The sequence below is a fragment of the Rattus rattus genome, chromosome 8 (genome assembly GCF_011064425.1).
Source record: "Rattus rattus isolate New Zealand chromosome 8, Rrattus_CSIRO_v1, whole genome shotgun sequence".
NCBI lineage: Eukaryota > Metazoa > Chordata > Mammalia > Rodentia > Muridae > Rattus > Rattus rattus.
Window position 1 is genome coordinate 34,925,929 of NC_046161.1, and position 20,123 is coordinate 34,946,051.

At 50.0% G+C, this 20,123-nt stretch overlaps 1 protein-coding gene across 6 annotated transcripts in view; it reads right to left on the minus strand.

Moving 5' to 3' along the window:
- Gramd1b (GRAM domain containing 1B) overlaps positions 1–20,123 on the minus strand; it is a 101,771-nt gene that overhangs the window by 31,361 nt on the left and 50,287 nt on the right. For all 6 annotated transcript variants that reach the window (XM_032910047.1, XM_032910042.1, XM_032910041.1 and 3 more), the window contains exons 2-3: positions 9,671–9,881; positions 3,472–3,492 (exon numbers count right to left, since the gene is read on the minus strand). In XM_032910047.1, the coding sequence (XP_032765938.1) occupies positions 3,472–3,492; positions 9,671–9,784 (135 nt within the window). In that variant the 5' untranslated portion in view covers positions 9,785–9,881. The remainder of the gene's footprint in view (positions 1–3,471; positions 3,493–9,670; positions 9,882–20,123) is intronic.

Sequence of the window (20,123 nt, forward strand, 5' to 3'; positions counted from 1 at the left end):
AAGTTGCTATGGAAACACTAACACCTCAGGAAGGACACATCAGGTAGGAGGGTCTATCTGCCCACCTGGGGTTCAGCAAGGCCAGTACCTACCGGGACCAGGAAGGATCATATTTAAAAGGCAGATGGTAATCCCTCAAGCTTTAGTCTGACCATCCTTATCTCTGCCTACAGTTCCAAAGCCTGGTCACCTGACCCCTTAAGCCCCTAACCACTACTACACCTTTGTACTCCCAGGCTGGAGGCTCTGCTGAACAGAATGAGCCGGTCAGCTGTGGGGGTGAAAGGCAAGTGGGGCCCCAGGAGAGTTGCACAGACAGGGTTTTCATACTCCACCCTGACCCGATCTTCACCCTCAACAGTCTTGTCCCTGTGTCACTGGGGCCATGTCCCTTCTTGTGACTCACCTCTTCAGGTCATGCTAACCTGCTATTTTGCAGACAATCTCACCGTAGCTAGTCATGGGTAAAGGAGTTGCTTTTTTCCCCCTACAGACTGGTGATGATGGTAGAAACTGGCTTCCTCTTAAATCACACCCAGGGACTTTGACCAGGTCTGGGGTACTCCTCCGGTAGTCAGGACCCTGTAGGGCCCTAACTCTAGCCTGCCCCCAGCGCATGGGATGATGAAGTTTGCATCTATCACAGCTGGTGAGCTGCCTCTAGCAGTGGGAAAGAGATTGGAAAGAGGAACAGGTCACCAGGATCCTCTGTGAAGGTCAGAATCCAGCCAGCCGGCAGCAGACAGCAATGGAGAGGAAAGGTAGGTCTAAGGGAAGACAGGTCAACAACAAGGGTAGACTTCGAGCTTCCCAAAGGAAGCTGGGTAGACTAGGAGGGGGTAGTGCTGAGGGGAGGGGTCAGTGGAGGTTTCCCTGGTGATGAATCTGAACACAAGGGTATGAGGCAGAGCCACAGCACTCAGAGAAGGTGCTTAGCCAGTCAGGGCCCAGCAGGTAAGCCTATCCAACAGGTGGTGGACCTGGAAGGACCCAGGTCATAGATTCCAGTCCTAGCCAAGGCAACTGGGCCAATGTTGAGGGTAAATGCACTGGCAGGGTCAGAGAGAACCCAAGGGAAACGGCTGCCAGGTCAGACAGACAGCAACTGGCCGGCAACACTAATAACCGAGCTCTGGAAAATGGGGGACGAGGGCATCTGTCTCAACAGAAAGAGTGAGAGGACTTCGTCCAACCAGCCCGCGTGGGTTCTGTTTCTAACTTGCCTCTCCACTATCGCAGTTACTGACTAACCCCTACAGGAGCTAACTCTTGCACAAGTGAGACCAGAGCCTATCAGCTATGCAAGCCTCAAGCACAGCTCTCAGCAACTGCAGCTATGGCGATCGGAAACTGTCTGTGGTTTCCCCGTGTCCACTTGCCGTTCCTATTTCCTCCTCCACTCCCATTCCTTTTTGCTTCCTGCACCAACGCCAAGTCTGGACTCTACAGTGCATAGATAGCAGGACCAGGAGGAGGGTAGGCGGCAGCCGGGGCAGGCAGAAAGGAATGTGTTGGTGGTCATCCCGGAGGATTTTCGAAGGTCTGTCAGGTTCAACTGCAGACAGATGCCCCCTCTTTCAAATCCTCCAGCCAAGAGGCCTGTCTGTCATCCAGCTGAGTGGGGGCTCAGACATCACAGCCTCAGAACCAGGCTGAGGGAGGACAGAGATGAAAAGAGGGGTACCGGGCCTTAAAAAAAAATGTATAGTGATCAGGAAGAAAACGGAAAGTCAGCCAGGTGACTGGAAACCCGAGAACAAAGAAGCGCATGAAGGAGGAAGAAAGGAGTGGGAGCAGAGAGCAAGGAGCCTCAAGCCGTACAGGACAGGAAAGCAGAACAAACAGGAGCAGCCGTGCTAAGAGTCATGCGAGGAGAAAGGGGGCGGTAAGGACAGCGTTCGCATCACAGACAGGATCTGCCTGCTCAAATCGGGATGTTTTAATTGCCCAATAGCACTGAGGCTGTGCTTTCTGTATCCCTTCGGTGACACGGATTCTTGCAATGCCACTTAAAAGGAGATTACTGGTTGGAGGATGCTTGGGCCAGGACAGCTCTCTCTCTCACAGAGAGAGAGAGAGAGAGAGAGAGAGAGAGAGAGAGAGAGAGAGAGATGCCTCACACCTCCCTCCAAGATATGAGCTGCTATCAGCCAGAGGAGGCCAGAGGCAAGAAGACCCTTGGTCTGAGTCAGAGAGAAAGAAGAGACAATAGGAGGCGGAGTTCAGCTTCTCTTCCACCCACTGTCATCAGAATCCTCAATGTCCTCAGATCAACACTGGCCCCTTGGGGTGCTCAGTGGGGCTGTGGACGGAAGATCAATATAAGCCTCTGGGATAGGCCGGCACAGAGCAGCTTGTGGGAAGCCAGAGTGTTAGCTGACGTGTGTCTAACTTTACGGGACTGCTTAATACCATGTTGGGATACGCATGTGGCCCAGAAGGATGATTTGGACCCACAGCCCCACACGGAACACACGTGTCACCTCGAGCCCTTCCTCTGCTCCCTCCAACCCTGTCATTCCACCATCCTGATAGCTTCTCCAAGCCTTAGCTCCCGCTGGAGCAGAACGAGGTACAAGAGGAGGTAAGCATGCGGGAGTGGAGTGGAGGAGTGGTATTCTCAGCACAGATCAGCTTAAAGAAGGGAAGACAAGGGTCTGAGGCCTGGCCACAGGGGGCCTCAGCTGGCCCATCCCCCTGATGGTACAGAACATGTGGACGGGGCAGGCTCAGGGAATTTAGCCAGCTGCTGTTCCAGAGAAGAGCCCAGGGCTGTGCAGCCTAGTCTACGTGACAGGTTGAGAATAGAGGCCTTACAGGGGCTGGTGACTCCACAAAGCACTTTCAGAGTCCAGAGCTGGATGAACAGCCACTAAGGATGACCTAAGAAAGCCCCTACCTTATAGACCAGAAGGCAGCCAAGACTTCAGTAGGAGCACGCTCTGGAGGGCACCGCATGTCTGCTATCATATAGCATGCTTTGGAGGGCACTGCATGTCTGTGACACGGGCTATCATATAGCATGCTCTGAAGGGCACCGCATCTTTGCAACACATCTCATACAGCACAGTCTCTCAGCTCTAGCTCCTCACAAGATGTCTGCCTGGTGATGCTAATGCTAGCCCTAAGTTCATACCCCAGGCCTCACCTAGCCACATAATTCTTCCTGGCCTTTGAAACAGGCACTCATTCCTGGCTGCTCTCTGATTTCATACAGGGCACTAAATGAGGAAAGAGATGAGGTGGGTCATTTCTTTCATGTCCCCAGATCAAATCCTCCTCCCCAGGACTTATCTATCCTGATGTAGAATGGAACTACTGTGTCTGTTTTGGGGTGAGAGGAAGAGGTTGACAGAGGCAAAAATTTAGAAGACCCAAACTGTACTTGACAATGCTTCTTACAACCCTTGTCCCTGCCTCCTCCACACCGTTTTACTATTACCCAATAAGAAGAGAAACAGAAATACTTACATTGTACCAACTCTGGCTTTTCTGAAAAGACAAAATAAAAAAGAATAAAATTAGTTAGGGAAGAGACGCTGGAAGTGGCCAGAGTATTCCTTCCCCCTGGGGCGAAGGTAACACAGACAGCGGAGGGTGGGCAGGGAGGAGGAATCCAAATGCAGCTGAATGCTTCCCATGTCGATGCTCGGAAGGGTCCTCCTTTCACAAGACAGCTCCAGAAAGGAGGCCCGGGGAGCAGTCCATGCTGGAAGCCCCCACCACAGCTGGGGCCATTGGAGATGCAGGCAGTGGCAGCACTAGCTAGCACTCAACCAGAAGGGAGTGAGAGCCCCATCGCCAGGTCCTACTGATGGGGATGTGGGATATGTGGTAGGCATCCAAAACCTAGTCCCCAAGTGGGTTCTGACTAGAAGCAAAGTATACAGAGAGCCCAACACGGCCTCCTGCTCCAGATCATCTCCCCTGTCAAACGCAAGGTAGAATATTTTGGTGAAGGGATTTAGAAGAGAGTATCTAAAAAGTTATACTACATTCTCAGCTAACGGGTGAGTAAATTCCTTCTATCCCAACAACTGGCTGACCTCCTAATAGCTAGTAAATGGTTGGGGTTCTGCAGGGGAAGGGAGTGAGATTGTGTCATCTCTGAAGGCTTCTTCCGACCCATGGTGTTAGATATAACTCAGTATTCTAAAACCATATCCTGTCCTCAGCTCTGTAGTTGAGGAATTCTCATTCTGATCTCCCCATGGGATCCGAAACCTTCTGATGAAAGAAGAATGGCGAGATTGCGTCTTGTCTGTTTCCGACCTCTACTTACGAACATTCTGTTCTGATGTTAGAAACTTTACCAGCAGGTCAAAGACTCAATGGGAGACCAGAGGTATGGGGCCTATACATTGTCAGCAACTTAGAGCTTGTGTCAAAGAGCCAGCTAATAAATGCAGAGCAGACCAACCACTGTGTCAGCTAGTAAGGTGTGTGTGTGTGTGTTTGTGTGTGTGTGTCTGTGTGTCTGTGTGTGTGTGGTTGTGTGTGTGGTTGTATGTCTCTGTGTGTATGGTTGTGTGGTTGTGTGTGTGTGGTTGTGTGTGAGTGTCTGTGTGTGTGTGGTTGTGTGTGTGGTTGTGTGTGTGGTTGTATGTCTCTGTGTGTATGGTTGTGTGGTTGTGTGTGTGTGTATGTCTGTATGTCTGTGTATCTGTGTGTGTATAGTTGTGTGTGTGTCTGTGTGTATTTGTGTGTCTGTGTGTGTGGTTGTGTGTGTGTCTGTGTATATGCGTGTGTGTGTGTGTGTGTGTGTGTGTGTGTGTGTGTGTGTGTCAGAGTGGAGGAGGTGACTATGAACCAGGGACCTGTGACTGTGACCACAATGATAAGAGATGACCATGTCCATCACCAAGTTTTTCCTTTGAACAAGAAACCTGCCCGACGCCTTGAGCTTCTACCCAGACAGCACAGTGGGCAGAGGTAGGGAGTGAAAGGGGCATAGGTATGATTATGCTTCTCCCTCACACAAATTTCACAAGCCCACCTGACCAGGGCAGCAGGTGACAATGCAGACACTCAGTTCCCCTCCACTAGGAACTCTTTGTGGTCATTCCTCAAAAGGAATGGTGGTCTAATCTAGAAAGCATAGTCTTTTACCACAGTGGTCTTCAGAAGTTGAAAGCCAAACCCACATAGCCAAGACTATTTCATCATGGAGTGGGAGTTGCTATCTTGTAGGAAGGAACTCTGGACCTGAACATTCCCATCTAAGTAGTTTGGCTAAGGCTGTGCGTGCCTGGAGAGGGTGCGTGGAGCAGGAAAGTTACACCTAGCTGGACCACCATTTGATATATCTTTCTGGGGTGTGCACAACTGACTCTAGGCCCAGACAGAATTGGGGCTGTGCTGATTTCACATCATAATGACAGTAAGCACACTCTTGCGGCTACAAATCAAGCGATTCGTCCACAGTTACCGTATGCTGTACTAACCCTGACCCAGGCTGGTCGCCTGCTTCCCAGCTGAGGGAAATCTCTCTCAGCTGCATCCAAGCACTTCATTCCTTGGCACTTTGGGAATCAACCCTAGGAGGAAAAGGGGGGCCCCTGGGAATAGGGATCCTTTGTCATCCCCAACCATGGTGCCTGACCCCCTCTCCCCACACAGACAGAAGTAGATCTTCCCTTTCTGGGAACTGACGTGAAGAAGCTAGCTCCTTAAGAAACGACTTGGCACAAACGGCTTCAGAACCCCAAGAGCTCTCTGCTGGGGACAGCCGTCCCATCTCTAACGAGCTCTGTGCTACCATTGTGGTTAGTGTTCCTTATCTTATACAGTGAGGATATCAGAAAGGATGTCTAAGGACTAAAAGAAATGAGAAAGGCGCCCTTAACCTAAGAACTCTGGAGGCTCTGGCCTGACCATATCCCTACACAATTCCTTCTCTACTGCCACTGAGGCTACCTCAAGGACACCTACACTTACATCTCCAGTGAGACTCACGCTAGCCCTCAAGACGGCCCAGCAGGAAGAGTTCCTAACCTGCCTCCGGGAGAAGAATTACATCCTCCAGGTTCGGCATTCCTGGGCTGAGTGCTAAAGGGACCTCCTGTAAAGAGGTTCTCAGAGAGGCTTGAGGCCCAGGAGGATGGCACACTGCTATGTCCCTACCTGGAGGAGAGGGCTAGGGCTCAAGGCGGGGCAGAACTAGGGAGGCCCGGGAGCCTGCATTGGATGGTTAAAGGGGGGAGAGAATGAGAACATCAAGCCGCTGGAAGCAGGATAGGAGCTGGAGGAGGAGGGCCTGGAGGACTTGCTTTGGGTTTCTTTGGCCTTTTCTACAAGGAATCAGGCAAGCAAGGACCAGACGGAATACAAGGCTCCTAGAAACATACCCAAGCTACCTTGTAGCAGTTTCCTGCCCTTGCATCTAAAGGCATCTCCTACCGTGAACGCTCAAGGTGTCTGGAAGGGGAGCCAAGGTGGGGAAAGGGGGAAGGGAGACCGGGGCCGGGAGCTCTACATTAAAGCATAAACTGGATCCGGGAGGCAAAGAAAACAAAACAAAAAAAAAAACAAAACAGTGTCTTACTTTGATCAGATTAAGCCTGTCATACTGAAAAGAAAACCATAAAAATTAGAATTCAAACAAACAAACAAACGAACGAACGAACAAACAAAAAGGCGACAGGAGCACCAGTGTCGGAGCACCGGGCACTGCCAAGCACTGACAGAGAGCTAAGCTGCGAGGCGGAAGCCAAGCATTGAGCGGGCCTATCTACTTGGCAGGCCTGCCAGGGCGGAGAGCAGCTCTCCAGAGCTGCTAGGGGCAGGAGAGCATGTCCTGGCTCCCTCTAGTGGCCATAGGCCGTCACTACTGAGTGCAGCTGGGGCCCAAATGCAAGGCTTTCTGGGAGTGATCATCAGCCCTGAGCTCCCTACTCCAAGCAGAAGCAAGAATCGGCCTCAGCCAGTGAGATTATGATGGGAAAGGTGCAGCCCTAATGGTTTCCTGTCCCAATCCTGTGTCTAACAAAGGAAGAAATGAAGGTCGGAAAGAGGGGGAGGGGTAAGAGACACTGTGAAGAGGAGACATCCTACAGCCTGCATAGAAGTTACACACTGGGGCTCTTGCTCTTGCTTCCTCTTGCCCCTTTGTCCCTTCTCTCCCCATTCCCCTCCCCACCTTCTTTCCATGTGCTCATGGTTGGCCTCTATTCTTCTCTCTCTCTCTCCCTCTCTCCTACTACCCTCTTAACTCCCCTCCCCATGCCCTGAATAGACTCTATTCTATACTAAAAAAAAAAAATAAAATAAAAAAAAATTATACATGGTGGCCTCTTTGCAGGCGGTGGTCAGGGATGCCCCAGCTCCAGCTGTTGTGACAACAGATCCAGCTCACAGACCTTCCACACAGCTCTATCTGGCCACCTTGAAAGGGTGGTTCCTGGGGCAACAGCTTTAAAAGCTTTGACTTCACCCCTCTGGCACTTTCTTGCAGTCCAGTAACTAACTGGGCCCTGCACTGAACGCCCTCTTCCCGTGGTGACTTTGTGTTGATCTTCTGCAGTCTGTGTGTCTTGCACATGCACGCTGCAGGCTGACCTCGGTTGCTCCCCAGTGGGGTTGTGCACCCTGCTGCTCCCCGAATGGGCTGGCCTTGGAGGAGAGAGCTGCACACTTCACCTGAGGGTTGGAAAGACTAAAGACTCGGCAGATGTAGAGAGAGGGAATAACCTGGTACCCATATCCGGCTGGGTTCTCCCACTTCCAGATGAGCCGGGGAACCCTCTGGTATATACTTCAACCAAGGCAGAGGAGTGAGCACTGGGGTAGTGACCAAAGGTCTTCTATAACTCCTGTTCCCAGGTATCGGGCATGCCTGAACCTGCCCAGCCTCTTACACACACAAAGGACTCCCACTGGCTTCCTCACTCCAGGCTCTCCTCTGCTGGCAACAGGCACTCAAAACCCTGAGAACTACACAATACACTTGGCGCCTGAAGGACACAGTGGGCAGGCTCAGCTGGGAGCTTCTGGTTCTTCCATGGGAGTGAATGGTGGTTTGCCGAGGAGGACGCTTACAGACCCTGTTGTAAATCGTCTCTCAGCTTCTTCCAACTGCACTTCTTCCCAACAATCGACTTCCTGGGCCGCACTGCCTTGCTACCAACTGTTCACCGTTTACTAACTCCAACTACTCCTCAGACCTCGGAGACCCCAGGGCCCTGGGGAGAGGCTGGTACGTCTGCCTCCCACACTCACATACCTAGAGTCTGGTGGGTGCTATCGCCGTCAACAACCTCCATGTTCTGGTACTGTACCCTCCTTAACCGAAACCCAGCACACCACGAATGAGTACCAGAGTAGTATAAGCAAGTCGCAGGGGGTGACCTGCCAAGTAGCTCTCCGGGGTGGAGGGAAAGATGAACTAGGCAGATCTCAAGGTCTTTCCTCGATTCTGCCAGGGAGGTCACGGTCACCCATCCAAGGGTCGAAGGAAACAACAGTGACTGAGTGGAGGCTCCACACCCACAGGAACGGAACTACCCTCTGCAGGACTCTGCTTTTAGAAAGTGCCACGCAAGGAGGGAAACACATTCCCACTAGTAGTGGTGCTATTCAAGAAGCAGGCATACACGGGGGGAGGGGTGCTGATGGGGGCGGGGGGGGGACTGGGGTCTGTTCTCTGACATCAGGTGCAGTGGGAGTGGTCCCTCAGTGACTTCCAAGCCAGCCTGCCAAGGGATGGGGGTGGGGAACATTGGGTTCAGCCCTTCTGGGAAAGGGACCAAGCAGGACATATGGGCAGAATTGGCAGGGGTGGGGGGAGGGGTGCTGAGCACTACAGACAATTCAATACTAGAGGGGAGATTAAAAGACAGAGACAAAAGATGGCTTACTTTTGAGAGGCGCTTGTGAGACTAAGACCATGCATGCAAAGAAGGTGTTTGGGAGACGGTGGGGAGAAGAGGAAGAACAAGAAATCAAAAAGACAAATTCAAGTGGGGTTTCTCCCAAGCCTCCCGGGGCGGTGGGGGGGTCCCCTTTCTCAAGCCCTGCTGATTTAGGAGCACCTGAATAGAGGTGCCTCTTGATTGCCAGAGGCCTGGGGATGGAAGGGGAACTCTGGGGAACCATAACCACGTAACCACGGGAGGCCTCTGTGCTAATCCTTGGACCAGGAGCCTGGGTGCTCAGACCCACAGGTACAGCAAGGACAAGCTTGAGAGGGATGGGAAAGCCCTATGACTATCCTCTCTGCAAGATGAGTAGGACATGGGTTGGGACAAAGGTAAGGCGGGTGATGGCCAAGGAGGAGGTTAAAAATAGCCCTCCAGAAGGTTCCCTGAGGTCTCTCTTCCTGGCAATACAGTTGTCCCATATAACGCTCCTTTGACAGTTCAAAGGGTCAAATTTAACGAAGGATTATAAAGATGACTCTTCCTGATCCCCAGAGCTTCCTCCATATCTCAAGGGTCTTGAAGTTCCTTAGATGCTACGGAGAGATGGGGAGTGGGGCGGAAAGGGGGCACGTGACTCACGACCCTCCCTGGATGATTAAACGGGAATCGATTCAACAAGAGTCTCCCCTGCTGCCCCTGATCTGACATGACCTCATCACACAGTCATGGGGCCATTCAGTCACATGAGTACCCAGTAGCTTCCTTTGGCTAAGTAACGAGGGGTAACCAGGTCTCCGGCATGGTCTGCTCACCTTGGAATTTTTACCACCGCTCCGACCAGACTGTGAGGAGCAACTGCGTTGCACACCCTGCTCCGGGGTGGATGGGGACTTGTCCGAGGAGTGATCTGAGCCCTTCTCCACCATGGTGTCTCCGTCCTGGTTCTGTGGTGTTGGTGAGCGGGACCGCTTCCGGAGGATGGGAGAGCAGGCCGGCGTGCTGCGGTTGGAGTTACTGGCAGTGCTGCAGGGGCAGATGGAGACAGGGAATGAGGTGGAGAGGGAAGAGGAAGGAAGGAAGGAAGGCTGTGAGTGACGGTCAGCCAGAGACCCATGCAAAGGAGCCAGCTCAGGGAACCCAGGCAACAAGCTGAGGAGACAACCCGGCTAGGGATGCTGCATTGTAATGCTGCTACTGGCCACCAGGGAGCAGTAGCGCCAGCGTAAAAGGGGGGAAATAGGACTAGAAACAAGCAGTTAAACATGTAAATAGTCACCCATCCATCTCTGAATCTACCCATCCAATCCCATTTGAGCTTTAACTATATGCAGGAAGCTATTAGGGAAGATAATTAGACGCTGAAAGAATTCCTCAATATCGCCAGCTCATTTTATACACACTAGGTTTCAACACTTGCTCATAATGACAACCTCGCTTTTCAAAGCACTCACAGACATGCTACTTCATAGGCACGTCTTTTACAAATTATTATGGCGTTTTATTCTTTTTCTCATGTATGCGTGCGGTCATGCATGCGCCGTGGGCATGCCTGTGGAGGTCAGAGGGCAGCTTGCCAGAGTCTGTTTCCTCCTTCCACAGTGTGAGTCCCGGGGAATGAACTCAGGCCACTGGTTTGGCGGTGAGCGCTTTTATCGACTGAGCTGCCTCACTGGTGCAGGCACCATTGTGTGTCTTAGGACATTCAGTTGAGCTAATAACAGCCAGTGCCACTATCCTTCAGTTTAAAAGATGATGATAAATGCCCGGTAGGGAGAAGATGCTGTTCTGCTCAGGGTGAAGGCTTATTCTCATAACCCCTCCTACCCCAAATTCACCTCTAAAAAGTTACTCATCCTTCCCACGACACTGAATCCAGTTATACCTAGGTATACAATCTGTGAACACAGTACAGGTTGAAATTTAGCTTGTGTTTTCAATAGAATAGAAGCGGTGAAGAGAAAAGGGTGGAGAGGAAAGATTGAACTCACTTTGTTCTGTTTTCATAGAAAGGAGAAAGAGCTAGGCAGGGGTGGGGAGAGGGACACTCAGAAAAAGGCAGGGGAAATAGGAAGGGCTAGCCTGGGAGATTACAGAGCCCCAGAGCAAGGAAGGGCAGGACCCTGCCCACCTGCACAGTAGCCAGTCTAGAGAACCCAGGAAAACTGTCTGGCAAACCGCACACTGGCCTTGCCTCAGGATGTAAAGGACAGTGACATTTGCATGGAGATCTAGCTGTAACCTCAGATACTCCATGGAGACATTTGTAAAGATTACCATGCCCTGCCACCTGGATAAACTCAATACAGAGGAGAGAGCGTCCACAAGCCCACCCAGTATCGTCGGGGAGGGAGAGGGGGTAGGGTGTGGATTGGAGCCGGGAGCTCTACATGGGACCTCCACATATGCACATACCACATTGCACACGTGGGGATTAGAGGACAACTTTAGGGAGTTCGTTCTCTCCTTCCAAACCCAGCGGGTCCCAGGAATCGAACTCAAGTCTTCAAGCTTGGGGGCAAGCATCTTTGTCCACTGAGTCATCTCTCTCTGCTCCACTAGATCTTCTCACGTTGCCCAAATGAGAATCCAGTTCTCCTCCAATTCACCTCCATGCTCACTCTGTTTCTCTTGCTTCCGCCTGTTACTGAGTGAGTTCCCTCTGCCACAAGCCCTACTCATCTGGCCCAACAGTATTGTGCCAAGTAAATCTGGCCTTCTTCCTCCCAGACCTCTGCCTATTCCTTGTCCTTCTCCAAAGACACTGTCACTGCTCTCCCATTCCACCCCACTCTGTCCTACTCACTCTGTTTCCCTAAGGCTCATTACACCATCCTCCCCCTCCTGTCCTAGGGTCCTCCCTCAGGTTATCAAGGTGTCCTGCCTGGACTTGTCTAATAGCCTTAACTATGATTTCAGTGGCAAAAAAAAAAAAATAATAATCAAATCCAGAATAGTAGGAGGCCATCAACCCCACCACGCTTGGCCTCCACTCCAATCCTCTTCTATCCAAGAAGAAATCCCTGTAACCATAGTTCTGCCCCTTGGCAGAGTCATTACTAGCCTTGCTACACTGTTAAACCTATTAAAAGATCAGCCATTGTCCTGTAGATTTGGACACACTGCTAAGCAAACAAAGCCAGTTCCTATGCATTTGGTGTGGCAACTTACCTTTCTAAACTCTGTTGCACGCCCTTAGCCTGATCCAACAAGTCGTATTAGAAAGAATTGTCTCTGAGAGAGACAGGGAGACAAAGACAGAGGCAGAGACACAGACAGAGAGGAGAAGAGCTTCCCTTGAAGAATTGGGTTCAGAGAACGGAGCCAGGTAAAGGTGTGACAGTCAAAGAAGGGCAGAAAGAAAAAAAAAAAGAGGAGAGAGAAAGCAAAAGCAGCAGGGACAGAATGAAAGTCTTAAACAGCGTGGGAAATGCGGAGAGTGAGAAGAAGCTGCATGAGAAACAGCTTTGAACTGAAGCTCAAAGGAGTCCTATCATCCTCCCGTCTCCCTCCGGTCTCCCAAACAATAGCTGTGCTAAGACCCTGAGGACCACCCTAAGCAGGAAGATACTCACTGACTCTCACCTCTGTGAGACTGGCAACAGAGACCATTTCGCTCCCGTCCCAGTCACCTTGCTCACAAAATGAAAGCATGTCCTTGAGCCTGACCACAGTGTCTCACGCTATGCGTGGTCAGAGCCCACTTCCTACACTCGGGTCTGGCTGACATCCTTGAGCAATGGGGAAATGCAGCGAAGGACAAAGGTTTCCTTTCTACAAAGCGACTCTCTTCACAAGCTCCCCAACCTGCACCTCGCACGCCCTGGCAGCTGCACTACTTTTCTTGGCTTCCCTATCCTTAGCCCTAGTGAGGTCCTTCGGGCACAGGCAGACCTTGTCAGAGTGCCAGCTCCCTGATCGGCCACCCGTGCATTTTTTCGGAACTCTGAGCAGAGTGCAATGGTCAGCTGGTGTTCTTTATTGGAGTTTATGTGTTTGTCTCTATGAAAGATTGTTTCTGTCCCCGATGCTGCAAAATATATGCCTGCCACTCTGGGTGCCCTGCACCTCTGCCTGCTTGGGCTGCAGCCTCTGTCCTTGCAATCTCATGGTCTTACCAGCACCACAACCCTAGCTCATACCCTATCAGATTCCCAAACTCGGCCATAGGGAGCCCTTAATGCACAGCTACAATACTCTGTGTCAAGGAGCACTGGCAACTTTAAAAAAAAAAAAAAAAAATGACTCTCTGATCTATTCCGGGGCACTGCCATCTGGTGAGCACCAAATTTAAAAATCTGGGCATTGTACCTCAAAACAGTAGGGTAGGGTAAATTGCCAATGTGTCATGTGAGCAGCGCCAGCTTGAAGGCCCGTTTAAGCCATTTGCTTCCTGTGTTACCTTGGTTCCTGAGACTGGGTTTTTCTCATTTGAAGATATTTAGCATAATGCCTGATGCATAGCCAGTCCCAATAAATAGCTGAGTCACAGGGAAAAAATAATGGGTCTTAAAATCCTTCGGCCTCTTTCCTCAACCTCCTGGGCCTATTGTGTAAAAGATGTAAATGTTGCTGGGTATGACTCATGGAGGATTGGGGGAGGTACCAAAGGAAAGTCCAGGATCCCAGTCGTGACCCCGTGCAACCTCCAGCTGATTTCCAGGGGATCGTTTTCAGAATCTGCATCTTAAATGAGTACCACTTGAAAGCCCTAGAACCACTATGCCCAAAAAGCACCCTTTGAAGAATGGAGAAAGAATTGATAGATCTATAGGTCCTTGGTCACAGAGTCTTTGTCACAGTGCCACAGGTAGGCAGCCTCACTGGAATGGTAAAAGTTACTTTGAATTCATTACATGACCTGCAAGTGTAGGGTCCTGAAGCAGATCTGATGGAGCAAAGGCAGGGGACTGTGGTAGAGGAGAGCTGGTCTCAATGGGGTACCCCCAGCTTGTGGTCCCCTGCTAATTATCACTAGCACACACGGGTGCCTCGCCCTTCCCTGCCAGTCACAGCATCTGGCAAAAGCTGGTTCTTGTCCATCTCGTGCTGACTCTGAAGTCTCATTGATGATCTTCCTTTGTTCTTCATAAACCCCCTGCAATTGTCCGTGTGAATTAGCCACCCTTCCTCGAGTTTGCTCACAGCCTGTGTTCTTGTGTCTGAGATAGGGAGGCCACAGGTGTGTATACGTGGCACTTTGCAAAGAATTTACATGCTGCTTGCAAATGCCTCCATCAGTAAGCCTGCCTACCTACGCCAGCTCCAATTTTGGAGTCTATAGAGGACTACTGACGGTGGTTTACTCTTCCTCGTGGTCTCGCTTGTCCACTAAGAGTTTCTGAATTTAATGTCTGTGCCCACCAAAAACCATAGCAAAGTAGGTGGGAATGGCAGACCCACTAGGACGTCATGAGGCCAATGGCTTCAATCACAAATCCCAGCTGGGTCCCTAGTTCTCCTGACATCTCCTTCCTACAGAAGAATCAATCGCTACGTTTAAAAATTAGTCTTCCCCACTCAATACAAAGACACAGCTCAAGAATTTTGCACCAACGTACAGCTTCTTGGGTTGCGGAATGAGGCTGAAGCGCAAAGCATGGAAAGCCCTAGAACCACTATGCCCCAAAAGCACCCTTTGAAGAATGGAGAAAGAATTGATAGATCTATAGGTCCTTGGTCGCGGAGTCACTATAGTGTTGTCTTTATGCAAAGAGCTCCCTGTGGTCACGGATGGAACTGCTCTCTGAATACCCCAAAACCTGAAGTCTAAGCCTGGAAGGATTCCACCCTGGAGCCAGTTTCTTCCAGGAAAAAAATGCCCAGTGACATCCTGTGGAGCCGCCGTCTATACGACGCTGTGGGTTCAGTGTCTATAACTCAGGGTATTCCCAGGGCTCAGTTGCCTTCGCCTATTGATTTCTCTCGTTCCCGGTGTTTAGAATCCAAGGAGCATGGGCTCCGTTGGTAAAGTGCTCACCACACAACCACGAGGACCCTAGGTTCCATCTCTAGCACCCACAAGCTCAATATGCTAACGGCGTCCTGTGACCCCAGTCCTGAGAGGAAAGTCCCTTGGGCTGGCTGTTTAGCCAGTCTAGCCAAGTTAGGGCACTCCTGGTTCAGTGAAAGACCTTGTCTCAAAATAAGTAAACAAACAAGGAATAGAGAGAGGAAAATTATCAAAAGCAACATCTGAGGGGCTATTGACCTCTGATATTGACCTCTGGAATCCATGTGCACACGATCAGATACATGCCCGCCCCTACAGAGCACAACGGAAAACGTAATAACGCAAGGGAATGCTTAAAATTGCTTTCCAAAGAAAATCTTAATGAAGTAACAACACAGCCCATTAAGCACTGGCAGCCAGGTGGCCACCAGACCACCTAGCCGTCTTCCCACTGGGTACATACTTGCTGGAGAAGTCTTAGCAGTGACCTCAGCTGTTGATGAATTAACTGAGTAAGTGACACATTGGCAGGATCCATGTAAAGTCTTGGGCCAAAGAGAGAAAAGCAGAACTTCAGTTACCCTGACACTGGCATTCATGGTCCAGAGAAGTAACGGGGACAGAGAGAGCTGGTCAGGGCAAAGGCCTTATCGTGCTCAAGGAAAGGAGAAGGACCCTTCTTCACAATGGTTGAAGCTTCTGTCTACCCCATTCCCCACTGCCTGGCCTCCCTGCAGCTTGTTGAGCCCAGAGTTTGGAATTCAAACCAGGAACAGACATGACAAACGCTATTTTTCATTTCCATGGAGACCAGAGCCTGCAATGGAACCGGGGCTCCATGCCTGAAATGCCAAAACAGCCTGACCCATTTTTGCCCCTCTTCCTACAAAAACAAAATAAGTTTGTTTGGGTCCTTCTAGGGCACGGGAGAAGCCGGGGCTGCTGCTATCTCGGTGGATAGTTCAAAGACAAACAAATTGTCATCTCCGTGGATAACACCGAGTATGCTACAGAGCCAGTCAGAAGTCGGACAGCTGGTCACACAGGCGCAGGCCACACCCAATCCTCACTGCCTCCTTGTCTGTGCTTTCTGGGGAGAAAGACTTGAATCCTCCAAGGTCTGTCTGTCCTTAGTCATCACCAGCTACTCAGAGGGCATGGAGCTGCTCTGCTCATTTCTTCTTGTATCTCTGCATCCCTGTGTTTTTCCAGTCTCCCTGGACCATTTTCTTCCTCAAACCCAAGTTCATCTCCCCCTGAGGGTTCCTACTTGGTCTCTGTTCTCATCTAAATTTTCACATATCGCCCCCCCCCCACTATTACACCAAAACTCAAGGGCTGTCTCTGTGCAAGTTTGCTAAGCACCACTCATCCCAAGTGGCCTCGCCGTCCCCCCACAGAGTGGCCTTGCTGTGTCGCACACCCGTCACGTCACTGTTTCTTTATCTCTCCTAACCTTACAGGAACTGAAGTCATGCTTTTGTGGTTTCACTTTTTCTCTCTGTAATGAACACTCCTGGGGGGCGGGGTCTCATCTCTAGAGAGGTTCCCCCCCAGTGCCTCTATGGGAACAACTGCCACATGCTGGGATCACATGCAGGCCCTGAGTGACCCCAGGCCTAGCCACTCTAGCACTGCCTTAGACATACCTGTGTGAAGCTGGCCAAGTCGGCCTTCCTTATATCTCCAGCTCTTAGTCTTTATTCCGACTTCTGAGTTGATAAAAACTGAAATATGACATCACTTCCAAACTCCTGGCTGGCCTTGCCATTTTGTCTAGACATCAGAATATCTGGGTTTAAAATTCTGAGCTTTCTGGTGCCCCCGACAAGTCTTTCTGTGAACCTGTGTTCCTTGTCTGCCTTACCTGAAAGAGAGTCTTTAAAAATAAAATAAACCTGCCCATGTTCCTCTAATTGCCCATGGAGTGAAAGGGGTTTAAAGTTTAATACAAATTCCCAGTGAAGAAACTGGGTCTTATTCCTAAATCCTGCACCCCGTGTGGCAGAGGCATGAAGGAGAAAACAGTACTGTACCGACTCCCTAATTTCATAGCACAGAGACTCTTTAAAAATTGAAGCATAAGAAAATCACAGACAGACCCTGCTAGTGTGCTACTCATCCCCATCAGAGTGTTCTTAACAGAGCAACGGAAAGACAGGGGCCCAGTTCAGCTGGGCTGGCTGCATGATCAACAGTGTAGTTTGGAAGGGGCCTTACTGATTACACTTCTACTCCATGCATGGGACCGCACAGTCTGGGGACCTCTGCATGAGAATTTCAGTAACAGGCCAATGCAGGAAGGCACTGTAGTCTCTTTGAAAAAAAGACCTCATCAATAATCATTCTCTTCTCTTCTCTCTCTCGCTCTCTCTCTCTCTCTCTCTCTCTCTCTCTCTCTCTCTCTCTCTCTCGCTCTCCTCTCGCTCTTGCTCTTGCTCTCGCTCTCTCCCCCCTCCTACCATCACCACCACCACCACTACTCTGAATTTTTCTGTAAACATAGAGCTAATCTCACTCAGTTAACATCACCAAGCAAGTGCTTTCTAAGCACCTCTGTGTAAAACAAATTCCCTCTCAGGGCCCCACTGGGCAGTGGCTAGGTCATGGTTCTTTGTATCCATATACGTTAAACATGACACTGGACACGGAGTAGGGTCTTAACAGTTTTTAAACTTGGCGCTAGCAGTCTTTGGCAAATCTAAGTACAACTCTACCCAAAGCTTTTCAGAATCTTCAAGGCTCAGGAATACGGGACCTGGTCAAAGCAGACGCTAAGCTATCTCAGGAATCCCTTGGAAAAGATTTTCAGTCTACTTGGGAGACCATCAGCTAGTCAAATAAGGCAAGGAGGAGTTCAACTGAATAGAATCTCCAGCTCCTTCTGAGTTTGCTCATCATGGGCCCCTCCCCCAGCCTCAGCAAAATAAAAATGGCTCAGGGCTAGGGCGAGGGGAAGAGAGCTCCCCTTGGTAACGTGCTTGGTGCTTGCCTCGCAAGCACGAGGATGGGTTTTGATTTTGCTTCTGCGGAAGCAGAAGTAGGAGGATTTCTAGAGCTAGATGGCTAGCCAGGCTAGCCTAGTAGGTGAATTCCAGGCCTATGAAAGACCTTGACTCATGAAGACAGTTGGCATCCTTGAGGATGACACCAGAGAAGTTGCCCTCTGGACTCTACATTCACTCAAGCATATATGTGTTTTGACCCCCATCCCACCCCATCCTATCCCATTCATCAAAAAGATCATGTCTTGACATGAGGAATAGCATCTCTGACTAAGGAATGTCTAATCTGGAGAACGAGAAAGAAGTGTAGTTAGCAAGCACCATGTAACAGGAACTACTACAATTTAATGGAAATCAATCTCTCTCTCTCTCTCTCTCTCTCTCTCTCTCTCTCTCTCTCTCTCTCTCTCTCTCTCTCTTTCTCTCTCTCTCTCTCTCTGTCTTCATCATAGGTCAAGGCAATGAAGCTCAAGAACCAAAGGGCTGTAGAGCAGAAATTAGGTGGCCTTGTTGACTCAGCCCCTTCCCTGTGCCTGATCACACGGGGAACCCCTCCTCCCAGCTTTAGCTTTAACCTTGAGAGGAAAATGAGTGTACATTCTCTTCAGCCCCACAGGGATCGGAGAGGAGGGTGGGAAACAACACATTGCAAAGCACCGAGAGCCTCAGCATCTCTGGGTCAGAAGGGCTCAGAGCTACATTAGACAAAGCCTGCAGAAACCAGGCACAGGAAGTCTGAGCCCACAACCTGCTCGGCACTGCAGCTTTCTCCGTGGTCAGGATTACATCCGCACAGGGAATAGAGATACCCACAGGACTATGTCAGATGAAAAGATCCTATATGGGCAGGAGGACGAGCACAGAAGAACAGCAACCTGTCCATTTCTCTCAACAGTTCTCACCTCCTTGGTACAGCCACCTGCTAGCCCTTTGTTGACCCCTCAGGTTCAAACCTAGCTCTCATTTCTTTTTTATCACCGACTGCGAAATTAAAAAAGTCTGAGTCCAAATACACAGCACACACACATAAAAGGGCAGATGTAGATGTGTACTCCTGGAAACCTCATCATTGGAGGCTGGACTTGGGTGGAGCCCAGGAGCTTGCTGGTCTAGCTTAACTGACCTAACTTAAAACGACACACTCTGGCTCAGTGAGAGACCCTGTCTCAAAAAAACCAAGGTGGTGGATGATAGAGGAAAACCCCCAGAACCTTCATCTGGTCTCTAAGGCACATGCGGGCGTGCACACACAGAAGCACATATATACTTTATATAAAACAATTATGCTAAAGCCATGGGTATCTAGAATAATTAGGACTATTAGAGGGGGAGTCCATCTGCCTAACTGAAACTATATTCAAGGAAAAAAAAAACAGCTTTCTTGTTTGTCTGTCCATCTGTTTGTGTGCTTGAGACAGGGCCTCGCTATGTAGCCTTGGCTATTCATTGTGTAGGCCAGGTCAGGCTCAAACTCAGAGATCAGCCTGCCTCTGCTTCCCAAGTACTAGGATTAAAGGTGTGCTCAGCCACACCCAGAATTTTTAAAAATAACAGCTAATACCATTTTCTTTCTTTACAGCTCTCTTAAGCATGAGGTCAGGTCCTGAGCTGTAACTATTTCCACTCCTCATCTCCTTTATTGAAAGTGAAATTTATTTCCTCAAACCTCTTCTCAGAAATTAAGAAGCATCATCCCCCCCCCCAACAACATTCCATACAAATTTCCTTTAGCTGTGGTCTTGTGTTTGCAGTGCTGGGGAAACAAACTCAGGATCCAGCAAGTTAGAAGCAGGCACTTTCCCACAGCCACTGCTCCCAGCGTGCCAGTCTCTATTCTGGTAGCTCTTACACATGAAGTGATGAGAGCCATTATTTGGCATGCAAACCGTTGATCTTTTGAATAACTTGAATAAAGCTCAAACTACTTCCTGTAGCTTCCTACCAAAGTTCTTCCCACCCCCTCCAAGCAACCACAACATAAGTTTCATTTCTTTTCTAAGCAATATTTTCATACAGCTCCCAGGCCGCTCCACACGAGCTGATCCCTGCCAATAACATGACGGTTGATTCCTCAGCCCCTGGCTAATTTCACTGTCCTCTGAATTGGAATCTAATCGATCACAGCCCCAATATACTGGTGAGCCCAAACATGGCTGTAATACCGCAGAGGTGGTCCAACAGACTCAGAATAGAGCAGAATGATTCCCACCCCACCCCACCCTCCCCCCAACCGTGTCAGGGACTTAAGAAATCAGAGCGCAAACCTATTTTTGGAGCCATCTTCTGAATCAGGGAAATCTAGAATTAGTC